Source organism: Taudactylus pleione, unplaced genomic scaffold (assembly GCF_031769625.1).
Source record: "Taudactylus pleione unplaced genomic scaffold, aTauple2 ptg000250l, whole genome shotgun sequence".
NCBI lineage: Eukaryota > Metazoa > Chordata > Amphibia > Anura > Myobatrachidae > Taudactylus > Taudactylus pleione.
The window spans coordinates 11,955,400-11,969,674 of NW_028284652.1; the positions used below are offsets into that span (position 1 = coordinate 11,955,400).

General features: G+C 41.6%; 1 protein-coding gene across 1 annotated transcript in view; it reads right to left on the reverse strand.

Moving 5' to 3' along the window:
- Window positions 1-5,863: 5,863 nt before the first annotated feature.
- NXF1 (nuclear RNA export factor 1) overlaps window positions 5,864-14,275 on the reverse strand; it is a 54,593-nt gene continuing 46,181 nt past the window's right edge. The window contains exons 11-21 of the mRNA XM_088480112.1: window positions 13,713-13,749; window positions 13,478-13,546; window positions 13,340-13,395; window positions 9,741-9,851; window positions 9,604-9,662; window positions 9,363-9,478; window positions 9,078-9,117; window positions 8,593-8,665; window positions 7,671-7,853; window positions 7,461-7,521; window positions 5,864-7,366 (exon numbers count right to left, since the gene is read on the reverse strand). Of these exons, the coding sequence (XP_088336238.1) occupies window positions 7,328-7,366; window positions 7,461-7,521; window positions 7,671-7,853; window positions 8,593-8,665; window positions 9,078-9,117; window positions 9,363-9,478; window positions 9,604-9,662; window positions 9,741-9,851; window positions 13,340-13,395; window positions 13,478-13,546; window positions 13,713-13,749 (844 nt within the window). The 3' untranslated portion in view covers window positions 5,864-7,327. The remainder of the gene's footprint in view (window positions 7,367-7,460; window positions 7,522-7,670; window positions 7,854-8,592; window positions 8,666-9,077; window positions 9,118-9,362; window positions 9,479-9,603; window positions 9,663-9,740; window positions 9,852-13,339; window positions 13,396-13,477; window positions 13,547-13,712; window positions 13,750-14,275) is intronic.

Consider the following 14,275-nt stretch of genomic DNA (forward strand, 5'->3'; position numbering starts at 1 on the left):
GCGAGAGTACAAATAAAAGATTGTAGAAATTGGAACATGTAGCGTGCTGCCAATTTAATAATGGTTTAGGTCGCAAAGCAAGACAGGTTAGGGTCATAGGCCGGTTTCCATAGCAGGCATAGTTATTAATAGTCAGTGAATACAGCAGCAGAACATGGCAGTGGGTTAGTATGGATTAAATGTTGTTAATAACACATAGTAGTTCAAGAATGGCAGACAGAGGAAATAGATGGCGATCTCAAAAATAATCTCAAAATTTGTTAGTAAAAACACCTCTATTGATGCATTGAAGCAGTCCACAATCTCCTGAGTGCTTGCATCAAAAAGATAAAAATTATTGTTAAAGCAGGAACGTCTTTATAAGCTGATACCGGCGTCCCGGTCAGTTATATAGATATGTATATAACCACCAATAGACATCCCTCAAAGTGGGTACCTTACAACTGCCAATGGGTTAGTTGTACTGAGGGTTCCTGATGGGACCAAAGTCGGGAACAGCCGCTGCCAATTGAGTGCCCTCTCACATGGGGATCCGTTTCCCAGTAGGGCTGACGGTGGAGCCGCAGCCGATGGGCAGGCAAAGTCACACTTCGGGTGTCCAGCCGTCCTCGTTCGGGTCCTTCAGAGTCAGCCGGTCTACACGCAATAATGCAGAAGATATCTTCCGTCTCACTGCTCCAGAGATCTGCCTGTCTGCTTATCCACTAAACTAGCACTATGAAATCAGCATGCACTCACGTCGTATGCCCACTAATAGAGGTTTTCCCAATGTTAAATATTAAGCTGGCCATACCTCTCTAGATCATCTTTCCAACTAGTTGGTTGGAATGAACATCTGGTACTGTATGGGAGCAAATGGCAATCATCTATTTACTCTTAAACACTGGAAAATAGACGAAAGTGATCAAATTGGTTAACTCAGATCTATCCAATTTCTCTGATAGACTATTTTGTCTGTGTCTCGCATCTGGCAGCAAATGGTTGATTGTCATTTGCTCGCATAATTATTAAATTTTCGTTCCAACCAGACTAGTTGGATGAAGATAATCTTATGGTGTATGTCCAGCTTTATTCTCATGCTTCACAATTAAGCCAGGTATTCTAATGGTTTCCCTCACACAGCTTTTAACATGTTATGGCCATATATGGAACATATGTAGAACACACTTCAGCTATTCTCCCCCAATATCCTTATGGAACAATCAATTTTTTTTCTTGGAACGCTCCAGTTGAGAGTAGTATGATATCTCAGCTGGTACAACGTAAACTCATAATAATCTTCAATAAAAATCTGAACTGGAAGAATTTAATTTGATTTTAAATATACCCAAAATGATAAGCATTTCGACTGACTCTACTTGTTTTAAATGCCATGGACCTGATGCGGACCTTTACCGTTGTAGGTGGAGTTGCCCAGAGGTCACCAAATTTTGGGCACTTGTTCACTCACACATTAAAGACACTGGGCATATTCTTTACCGTTTCTCCCGAATGGGCCCTATAGGCTATTTACTCGACTTCCCAAAAGACTAGACCTTCCTTGTGGCAATGTATTTCACTGGCTAAAAGAAGAATTGTGCACATCATCCCCACTTTCAGACATTGCAGGGTGGGGAGTGTACACGGCTTGTGACAAACCACACAATACTAATATATATTATATTATATATATATATATATATATATATATATATATATATATATATATATATATATATATATATATACACACACACACACACACAATGTTTCTCCGTTTCTCCGATGAAAGGTATGGCAACCCCTTTAGAAAATAGAAAAAATATATATACTTATATCATAATGCAAAAACAGTACAGCAACATGTCAACGTTTCAAGGTCCGCAGACCTTTTCGTCAGGACTGTACAACTGGTATCAAAATATACACACATACATACACAAATCCAAAAAGCAGCACTGTGGGCTGAAAAAACTTGAAACAGAGAACTTTAGTGTAACGTTCCAGCACCTTTATAAGCGCTTTTGGCAAACCAAATCTGTTGGCTTGACAAAAGCGCTAATAAAAGGCGCTGAAACGTTGCACTAAGAAGTTCTCTGTTACAATTTTTTTCAGCCTGGAGTGCCACTATTTGGACTTGTATATCTCAGCAGCTCACTTTGGCGGACTGACTGTGAATGGCAAAGCAATTATATCTACCCAGTGAGTGCCAGATCGTGGAGAGTGCCAGATCGTGGACAGTATAATAATATATATATATGTATGTGTGTGTGTGTGAGGTATAATAAACACCCTGACAACACTTGTATGCAAGGGCTCAGAAAAAGAAAAGTTATAGTAATATTGTCTAACAGAATGAAGAAATACAGACAGAACTAGCATAAAGTCACATACAATGCAGAAAACAAAACACCTGCACAATGGCACTACAAAGTCAACTACCCAGACTTAGTATCTGGTAGGCTATAGTGCGACATACGCTGACCAGGAGGTGCTGTATATGTAGGAGGACCCAGGCTCAGCGTGTCCAGAGAGATCTGATACTTGCCAGGGAGAAAATGGCCGCCACAGACCTCAGAGGGGGCGTATCCATGGGAGGGATGCTGCCTCAGCTAAGCCAGACCGCAGTGGAAAGACACACTGAGCAGAGGGGAGGAGCTGCTGTAAACAGGGATGGCTGGCTCCCCTGGCCAGCATTTAACCCCTGGGATGCTGGCTTGCGTGCAAGCATGTGTCCCTGGTGGTCTAGTGGAAGCGCAGGTTGTGTGTGCCTGGCTCCACTGCCGTCATCCCAGGTCTGTCTCCCGAGATCCAGAGGAAAAGACTGCCGCAAGCGGTGATCCACTTCTTACCTGCTCCCCGTGCGTCCAGCTGCAGACCTGAGATTGCCCGGGGTCCCGCTGCGATCCCTGGATCAGTACCGGCGTCTCGGCGCTGGCAGGGTGACGGAGCGGAAGCGTGGACGTCCCCTGGACTATCCGCTAGAAGTATCAACTTGAAAAAAACTCTTCAGGGGCTGTTGAACAGCCCCACTGCGTTACAGTGACCAGACTCCGGCAGGGCACCAAACGAATCTGAGGTGCCTCTGGCCCGGGGTTGGGGTATAGGGAGAGGCCCAGTGCATCCTGGGAGAGAAAAAATTAACTGCGTGGTGCCCGGATGTCCTTGCCATCACCTAAACCCCAAGGTCTCCCTCTGGCTCTATGGACTTCGAAGAAAGATAACAAAGGTAAGTTCTTACCATATCTATCATTTTACTGGCTAAAATTGCTACAGCAGGAACGAAAACCGTTCTCTCCCAATGGGTCTCCAAAGACACCCTGACCTTAACTTTGTTAATGCCAAAACATTTCCTGGTTGCCATATATATGCACTCTACATTCACCTCTCTGCAGGGCAGTGGCGTTCACCTCGTGGTACAACTTAGAAACGCTCTCTTTGGGTTGTCCTCCGTATAATCTCTAGCACACTAATATAAGACAAAAGGAGACCTGGTCTACGATCAGAAACTGAATACCAAATACTCTCTCAATTTTAAACAAACAAAATAGAGGCAGCATTTCATCCAGCATGGTAGGAGCGGAGCTATTATACAGAGTGGGGTTGCTCTTCAAGCTGGGTTCTGGAGAACCAAGTGTTTAGATTGTTGCATCTCCCTTTATTTTACATATCTCCTTGTTTAATCAGCAAATAAACCTGTGTCTCTTCTGATATGATTTAGATCTTCCTCTGACATTTGGTTTAATTGTACTATTCTTCCTGTTAACTTTCCAGAGCATCTACTGTAGTCCCTATGTGGCCTGAAATGTAATCCTGTTACTGCATTATAGACCTCCTCATGTGACTTTGTTCCTATTTCTCACATCTCAAGGGATGGCTGTGATGTCAGCTTTGGCAGCTGGAAATGCAGCTGTTTTATATTCTTAGTCACATTCAGATCTACTTTCAAGTGGCAACAGTGGTATGGGTTTATATGACTGCCATAGATTAACTAAATAACTGTCCAAGTTCTTCAGTCAGACAGTGGAGGAGCGGAGAGAGCACCACGTAGCATGGTAGGTTTATGTAGTAGAGTGGAATATTTATATTTGCTGCATGGTGCTCTGCCTGGTGTGGAGAGAAAAGTATATATACGTAATGTACAGTGCACAATGATACTGAATAAATATATTGAAACTGTGCAGGTTTGCTTGTTGTGGTGCTGGGGGAGAATGATGCGCCACACTGCAGGCCGCGCTGATATACAGAATAGCTCATGAGACAGAAACCTTACTACACATTTTTTCCATAATTCAATCACATAATCTGAAGCTTAAGAACGTAGGTCTCAAAATTTGCTTTTCTTGACTAGGGCAACTATATATTTTTTTATATTTCATTTAATTATGGCTTTCAACTCTGCAATGAATGGATAGCAACTCAGTCAATCATGAAAATAACAGAACAACTTTTAACAAAAACACATTTATTAAACATTTCACAGCTAATTGTACTTTATACAAGTTGTCTTTTGCAAAACAGATAATCAAAATGATTACAATGCGTGCCAAGTTAGGAGAACCATATGGTGAACTGGGGATCGACAGTCCCGAACTATGCAGTAATATATATATTGAACATTTTCATCATTGTGTTAATTACATGGTATACATGTCTTGTATGGGCTGAAAGCAGGATTTGCAGATGTTTCCAAGATAATGCATTTCGCACCAAAGACAAAACCTTCTGCTGCAAGAGCACAATTTGCAGGTTAATGTGTACTGGGCATTCCTAACAGAATAGCTATACATAGAGGAACTAAATACAAACACAGTGTAGCATTAAAATGAACAAGGGTAATAACGATTCAGGACGAATATCAGGACACAAATTTGGTAAAAGCAGTGGTACACCCCACAGAGGAATCACTATGCGAAAGCATTTTGCGGTCCTGCCTGATTACATGACACAATCACACACTCTACCGCACGCAAACTCTAAAGCTGGAACATGCTGCAATGTTTAAGCCGTCCAAATACAAGAAATGCAAGATAAACAGGGAGAGGATTAAATTACCCCAACCCTTACACAAATATTGCACTACATATCACCTCATACTATTATTTAATCCTCCCAAAGAGACCAATTCCTGGTCGGTCTGCTATTAGTACTTGTAAACACACACCTTCCATCTGATACTCCCTTGTCACATAGAACAGGTAACCCAGCTCCTATGCAAACAGTACATGTATTCTCCCATACACAACAAACCTCTCCCATAATTCCTTATCCCACAACATCCAAACAAACCTACCACTGGGTTCCTCTCCCTATAGGAGGAAATAGAAGGTAATTTTGTCACAATTTCTCCTGATGTTACCCAACCCATACTTCATCTATCCGGGTTACAATAGACAGCAAGGTTAAGACACATGTAAATTTTAATACTAATAGTGATGGTCTGAAATCAGCCTTCTTGTTACAAGTATCATAAGATTACCATACATAGTCTTTGGACTTCCTCTCTAAATTCCCCAAACAGAAACACATGCAAAAAGTATGACTAGCCCCCAGCTATATGACTAACCCACAATTCACATACAAATTAACCCCCCCCGCCCCCCCTTCACACACGTCATGACCCCCCACCACCATTCATACACGACATGACCCACCCCACATTCATACTTGACATAACCCCCCCATCCCACATTCATACTTGGCATTATCCCCCCAATCCCACATTCATACACAACATGAACCCCCCTCCGCCCATCCATATACAACATGACCCCCCATCCACACACATGATCCCCTTCCAACCATACATGACCCCCTTCCCCCCCATTCATACATGGCATGATCCCCCCATCCATACACATGACCCCCCCATCCCCCATACATATACAAGATGATCAACCCCCGCTCCCATTCATATACACAAGAGGATCAACCCCCACTCCCATTCGTATACAACTTGACCCTCATCCCCACATTCATACAAGATGACAACCACCCCAAAACCTTATTCACTATATCACCCCCACCCCACATACACAATATGACTATGCCCCATTCACACACACACACACACTCAAAAATGTTGACCAAAATTTTTTCCTCTTGGAAGGCCGTGAACAGCATATACACCACATATATCCACCGGTTACAGATAATCCATTTCCCAACTGCAGCAAACAGAGGTAAAGCTCTTCAAAGTTTCTAAATCACTCAATCTTCTCTTAAAGAAAAAAAACAAAAGCAAAAATACATAAAAAAAAAGCATCTACTTAGGCCGATTAAAACTTGCTCAGGTATATCAATAAAAAAAAAAGAAAGAAACAGATCATAAATGCTAACATTCTTGGATGAAAGTTTCACTAAGACTAGGACCAGTGCATCAGAATATTTATGACAAATTCTTCCATAGATGCATAGTTTAAAACTTCCTTCTTGCAAACCTAAAGGATCAAAAGGTTTGATTTTGAAATACTTATATGTAGAACATTTATACAAAATGAAAATCTGAAAAACCAGATTAATTGAAAATTTTATCTGGAATACAAACAAAAACAACATATTTAAAATAACCTGTTATGGAATTTTGCAAGTATATTGTCATAGCACTGTTCCTGGTATCACTACACAAATATATATCTACATATTTTATTTTTTTATTTTTTTTTTAACAAGTGATGATAATTCTGTATACTGATAGGAATACAAAATGATGAAGCCATAGCAGTGTTGTGGGGGCCTATTTTTAAAAACTAATAGTTCAATGTTTATTTTGGGGGTAAATACACAATAGGTTTATTTGACTAGTGAGATATTGTGAACTAAAGAGAGATAGGCAGCGGTTCTTTTAGTTGGCAAGTTTGTTACCCCCCCACTACATTTTCCTATGTTTTGTCAAACAAAAAAAGGCATTCCCGGGGAAATGAAGGTTAACCTTGCTGACATGACAATAGAAGAACACCTTATGTAAGAAATATTTAGCAGGGTAGAGTGGTAGCTGGGGTGAGCAGTGTTTCTGCGTCTACATGGGTGTAAATGCAAATGATGCATGTGTTGGTGATTGGTACAAACAATAATCCAATGCTGTCCCTACATAATATTGTGACGTTACAAATAAATAAAAAGGCAAGAAGAGAGTGCACTATGCATAGGCTTTCCCATTCCGCTTTGATTATTATGTACACAATTACATCATCCTGCAGTGGGATGTGATTTAATGATACAACTGGGACTGAAATACCCAGTGCAATGGGGAATAAACTAGCAGGATCTGCATCTCTAGATATATCAGTCTTTAGTGTGCACTCAATTGCTAGTCAGTATATAAAAAGTTAGCAAACATGGTGGAAAGTCACTTGATGAAGGCAACGCTTGGAATTTTGCCCTCCGACTGCAAAAGAAAAAAGAAATTGTAGAATTAACTAAATGGCAAAGTGTCAGTATCATGGACAGATGCAAGGCCAGTTAAATCCTGAATTCCTTACCTTTAGCTTCACAAAAATCTGCGCTGACTGCTCAAAGTCCCAACCATTGTCTTGGAGACACCTGCAGAGATGGATGTAACCAATGTGGGTAAGAATAGGTATACGGCAGATTCTAAAATAAGTTATATTGTTAAATGATTCTCTTCTTAAGTGTAAAGATAAAAAATCACAACATTTCACCACCAATACAAGTGCCAGAAAAGAACTTACTTCTGAGACCACTCTGCATTCATGCCAGAAAACAGAGTAAATGCCTGCACCATTTCTTGGGGCACTTGAGCCAATACGGGTACAGGGCTGCTGGAAGGAGTCGGAGCTGGTGTGGCAAAGGCTTTGCGGATCTCTTCTGTGCTTGCGTTTCTTATGAACTGTTCATCATTTACCAAAAGGAGTCTAGTGGTGAACAGAAGATTTCTATTACTATAAGGAGAAGACCCCAAGTGTGCTATCTGCATTAGAAGACAAAGACACAGAGCGCAGCATACCTATAAACCAGATTCAGACAGACAAACACATGAAAGGATAAAATAAAGAACACACTCACATAAAAGTGTTCCTAATGTATAAAGCTTACTATACTGTAGCACATGGTTATAAACAATGATTGGGTTGGGTACGCAATCCCGGCACACACAATGCTGGTTGCTCGCAATACAGACAGTTGAAATGCAGACGCCTGCAGGTCCGTAAGGTAACCCTTCTCCTAACCCTACTCCTAACGTTCCCTTTCCCGCAGCCTAGCCCTCTGGTTCTGCATCCTAACCCATTTCCCCCCCCCCACAGCCTAACCCTCCCGCAACCTATCCCCACCTCCCCTAGTGCCTAACCCCTAATACATAACTTTGGTATCACAACAAGGATCTTGACCCTCGTCGAGAATTCGGTGCCGTACTTGCGAGTGCGGGCTTGGCACGTGCCAGGATGTCAACCACATCCCCAATGATTTACGCCACATGATTTACTATAACCCCATCACTCTCAGAGGCTAAAGTATCCTCAGAAGGATATGCACAGTAACCCACCTATTTTTTCTGGACCATCGCAGCCAACTGTAGTTTGTGATACATACTTATAGTGCACATGCAAGTCTGTCTACATTTATGAATGTATTAAATAGGTGAATCAGACATACCCTCCATCAGCTCCTGGTACAGCTATGAATACCCGAGTGAAAGCACGTACTGGATCATTCGATTGTCCCTCTACTGAAATAACAACCAAACAAAAAGGTTAAACACGAGACTCCTCTCCCAGTATTACTTCTTATAAAACCCTCATTTATTGGTCATGGTTACATCTTCAAGGTAAGGATAAAATAAAATGGATAACACACTGCATGAAGTTGGGAGTTGTTTGAAGTGTGACCTTGCAGCACATGAGGAAATCCTAAACTGTTCATCCCCATACAGCTAAATTACAAAGGCATCTATTTGGTTCTACGGGAAAGGAAAAGAACTTGGAGACCTACTGCCCCATGAACAGCACAATATATGGGAAGAAATAAGTTATCTAGAAAGGGACATCCCACATGAAGGCAATTAAAAGAAATAAAGATAGGAATTACATGACGGGAATAACAAAGCAGAAGTAGCGAGTAAAACGGTAGGAGACGCTCACCTTTAAACACTCCATTGACTACAAAACACAGTAAGGTGTTCTGCAAGAGAAAAAGCATACTTTAATGAGTTACTGTGCACCAATACATAGGAGGGCACACAGGCCTAACAGTAACGTGCCAAGAGATCAGTGACAAGAGCTTGTGGCAGGAGGAATAAAGAATAAGTCAGAGTGAAGGAAAGAAGAGGCTAGAGTGAGTAAAGGATAAACCGCATATGGAAACTGTATCTGATAACACGAAATGTAATGCAGACAAAGAGAAAGGCCCAAAACCTGCATACTTACAGACTGTGCATTGATATCCACAACAAATGAATTCAGATCATGCTGGGTCCGTGGAAGCTCATTTAAGAAGCTAACGACGTTTAGACGTTTGTGTTTGAGAAGTTTAAAACGGAGTGCTTAAAGAAAAAGGAGAGAGTGAGCAAATCAGGAACGGCTTTGCATTATGTGGTCGACTCAGACTATTTCATAAGACACACATATATATTAGACTGTACATCCCTCTAACTCAGGCAAAACCTACTTGGATTCCGTAATCTTTTTATATTTCTGCTGTTTTGGAAATACTCTGCAAGACTGCTCCTGGGAAAAGAAGACAGGTTACATTAGAGACTTAAAACCAAACTGTAATAGAAAGGGAGTATAGCGAGTGGTACAGACCTGGCGGGATTCTGCCCAGGGATACTTGGAATGGTCAGGGAACAGGAAGCCTCATCATGGTAAACGTTAAGCAGGCCCTGGCGATCTTCACTATCATAGCAGGCATAATATCTGAGGATGTGAAGAACATTCATTGTGCAGAAAACTAGACAGACAATTACAAGGAGCAGTCTCTACAATATTTGCTACTTTTATTGCAAAAATTTTGCGGATTCAATGCATTTTTATTTATAAATCCTTTATTCTGGAGCCATATACAATAAAATAGTATAAGCAAAGTTTCTCATTGAAAATATGGGGCAAAAATATAAGAAGAATATCATATAGAAACCAACACAACTGAAACACAGTACATGCGATATTGTCAGGTTTGATGGGCAGCACATCAAACCTGATGATATCGCATGCGGTGTGTAATGAAAGACGGAACGAGTGATCGTTCAGTCATTCATTACTTCCCTCGGGCTGACATAATGGCTGGGTTCACATTGCTCAGTGTGTACCCAGCTTAACGAGAAGAAGCCAATGTAGGCTCTGTCCTGCTAAAGCAACTACAAGCAAGGAGAGGGACTGAACCAGAGTGTCAAGGGACTGGAAAGTTGTCATCTGCAGTGTCAGAAAAGACCAAGTGAAAGCTACACAAAACAAGTAAAGAAACATGGACAGAGGAAACATGGAAAAAACTCTCTAAAGCAAGAGGATGAATTCTCAGGAAAGAAAGACGCCAACATAAAGAACCGGCTGATATGGCCATTAACTGAAAAAGGAGACTGTAAATGACACAACCAAAAGAACTGTGATGGCATCTGTGAGAAATGCCATCTGAGCTGTTCTTGCGCAATACTGAACCACCACAGAGCATGGAAGGATTTCATGTAAATTCTACATGTCCACCAGACAGGTGAAGGACAGCAGGCAGGGGGACAACCCTGTTGAATCAACTGTCCAAAGGGTCCTAACACAGTCTTACAGTCTACAACTTCAGGACATTCAAGGTGGAACCAGAGGAATCCCATATTACTTTTTATGCCACAGGACTCTGAATGTCACAGCAATATACGACATGACAACTGTGCCAACAGATAGCCTGCACGATTCCATTAAATTGACAATTTAAATTGGTAGAAAACCCTGCCGAGGCCCAATGACCTCAAAAGTGATGGTATCGCATCAGTTCTACTAAAAAAAACTGATCCAGAAACGTTACGGTCCATCCCAACAAAGAAATTACCATAACTGAGAAAATATCTGTATTTCCACCAATTGTGGGTAGCAGATCTGACGAGGGCCTCAAATATGACAATAGAACAAAATGGCCTGTGACATTGAAGACAAGAAATTTGTCTCATAGACGACCCTGTTACAAAAGATGGCGACAAGGAGATCCAGTAATAGCATACCTAGACATGGATCCCACATGCCTCCAGCACATTCACTGGTAACTAAATGGAGCTGGAGGAAAAAAGTAGAGCTTGCGAGATGCTAAAGACAGCCGAAGGATGGATAAATTATATCACATTGAGGAGGCTGCAAAAAAATTGCCAGAATTACTCCCCACCACAAAACAAGGATTAAGAAATGTGAAACACTTGCATGAAGCATACGATTTGCTCACTAGTCTCCTGTATGGAGTGTTGTGAATCCATGGGATGAAACGACCAAGGTGGGCTCCCTGATTCATAGTAAGCATTCACTGGAGGCGATTCAACTGGTTTGTTTGGGCTACTTTTTTTTTTTTTTTTTTGAGGAGCCCGATGGAGCATTTCAATTGTTGCAACATTCGGGCACAATAGCCGCCAGCATCAGCATTTCTGCTCGCACCCCCAGAACAATCGAATTGCAACACTGAGTGCCCATTAATTATCGCCGCCCACAAAACAATTGAACTGGCCCCGCTGTGTCACCAGGTATATGAACCAAACAGAAGATCGCTGGTTGTAAATTTAATATGGGTCAATTAGTAGGAGTTAGCATTCTAAAACAGTAACAGATAGTTCTGCATCTGAACTTCACTGCTGCACACATGTAGCGCCCAATAAATAAATAAAGTTTAATAATAATAATTGTGACAGAATACAGCAGTTGTGCTCAACATAACAATTAAGAGGGAGTACCACGGCTGGCTGAAGATCATGAAAGTCAGCAGTCCAGTCACATAACTCCTGTAGCCCAGTAGCTCTGATTTCAGTACACAATAAGACGACATAAAATGTTAGCTCAGTGGTTCCCAAACTTTTTTGAATCATGGCGCACTAGAGTATCAGCATTGTTTTCACGGCACCCTAAGCCAAAAGTTTATTATCGAGAAATTCAGAATAAATTGTAGTGAAGTAGTAAAATGAAGTAAAATGTGCTTACCTGTCATCGCAAGGCTTTGTTATGTGGTGGTGGACAGGTTTGTGCTTCTGTTTGTCCATATATTTACATTACAGTGACCATGAAAAAATTAGATTTGGTGCTGGACCAACAACCCGAGGCACCCCTGCAAGTCTCCCGAGGCACCCCAGGGTGCCACAGCACACAGTTTGGGAACCACTGTGTTAGCTAATTAACCAGTACTCAATATAATGTAGAGTACCGTGCAAACATAATATCCCAAATGGCAACACTCACCAAATAGAAAGTGTTATGATACACCATTAGTGCGGAAGTCAGTATGCCACACAAATTGAGAATAGCGTGACAAAACGCAATAGCCAGTGAGACAAACAGCTGAGTCAGTCAACATCATCATATTGAGAGAACAGTAACAGAAAACATCAGATTCCACAATGCCAAAAAAAAAAAAAAAAATGGTAGCGAACAGGAGGAACAAAACAGGGAGGAAGATGGCAAAGAACCTACTGGTCTCTGATGGCAAGAAATTACAGAGAACAGCAGATGGACACAAGACCAATCCCAGAAGCTCCCTTGGAGCGATGGAGCGCAGGACTCAAATCACTGGGGGACTGACAATACCAGCATTTGCAAGTACAGGATGAGAGACATGCCGTATCATAATGTGGAAGGATGCAGCCAATCTGGCCACTCTGTTCACATCAATATATTCTCCTCCAGCTGCAGTCACAATATGAAAGGCCAGTCATGGCAAACTGCAGGGCAATGTCTTGGAAGTAGTCACTGATGAACTATGCATGCTGTGAAGTTCCAGCAAGCTACTGATCAGCTCTAATTCCACTGTCTACAAGGAGGACTTGCCTGAGTGAGGCAGAGAAGCTCAAGACTGGGTAAGGCTGGAGCAGGAAGGCCTTGGGAGGAGACAGTCTCAGATTCATGAACCCAGTTGTGCTTAAAAATAAGTGCACACTAACAGCGCTAGTGGGCTTACTAGGGGTCAGAGTACCCCTAAAAAAACTGAAGAGAGGGGCCACTGGCAGGAGCTCAGGGAAAGCATATCATCTTACTTTAAATACCAACAAATAACTAAAAACTGGAGCAAAAAAAAGACAGGTTTGAGCAATAAAGTTAAACTGTAAAACAGAAATAAATGTGCATATGTAAACAATTTAATGTATAACAGAGCACAGAGAAAAAAATAACTGGAACAAAACATAGAAAGGAGGTATGTAGGCAGATGGGTAAAAAGAAGGTTCACTCACTGTTGAAGAAATCGCAGAACCAGCGCTTTAATATCATCTGTAGACAGGTAACTGCCCTAAAAGAAGAAATGGAAGATGATTGGTGGTGAAAGCAGAAATGCTGGTTACACTCTGTACTAGTAGCAGAGAGTATCTCACCTTGCAAGGAGGAAGTGTTGTGGGAGTTTCTACATCAAATGAGATTGGTGGAGGAAGTTCATTTCCATCCTATAAAAAGTAAAACAAAGGCAAAGCGAGTAGAGGAAGGGTGAGAAGAAATGGAGATTGAGACAGTGAAGCAGAAGAGAAAGTTATTTTAGTAAAACTAGAGATTTAGACACCACATAGAATATTTATGAAAAAAATGGCATACAGAAAAACATGGAGGTCTCACCAGTCGCAGTAGCTTGGGAAAACGGTCTCGCATTACACTGTCATCCAGGGCGGGTGAAATCCGCAGGTCCACAGACAAAGAAGAACACAAAAAGTCAGTGCCAGCAAGTAGCAATCCCCAACCCGCAATCCATTCACCATGGCCAATCACCACCATACCATATTCTAGTACCAAGGACTGGTGAAACTTCTCTGCAGTAGAAATGTGCCCGTGCAGCCTTGCGGTCTGCCTCGATTTCCCCAGAGGAACTGTTTTAAAGCACTAGGGAATGAAACGGTCTGCTCTTCTATTAAACCTGTCTATCCACATTGAATTGATCATGCCCAGTTATTGCTTTTTGATTTTCTGAATCTGTAGTGCTACAAGGAAGTTTCTGGTAACATTACCAAAGATGCTTTCATGCAACTTTTATGTCAGCTACCAGCCAGCCTACCCTCACCTTCACCCTAAAAATCTCCTGTAAAAGAGAAGACTGTATTCTGCATTCAATACATCTAAGGTCAGCTCACATCTAAAGTTATCTTAATTATGCTGACCAATGACTTCATCTCAGCTGGGTCATA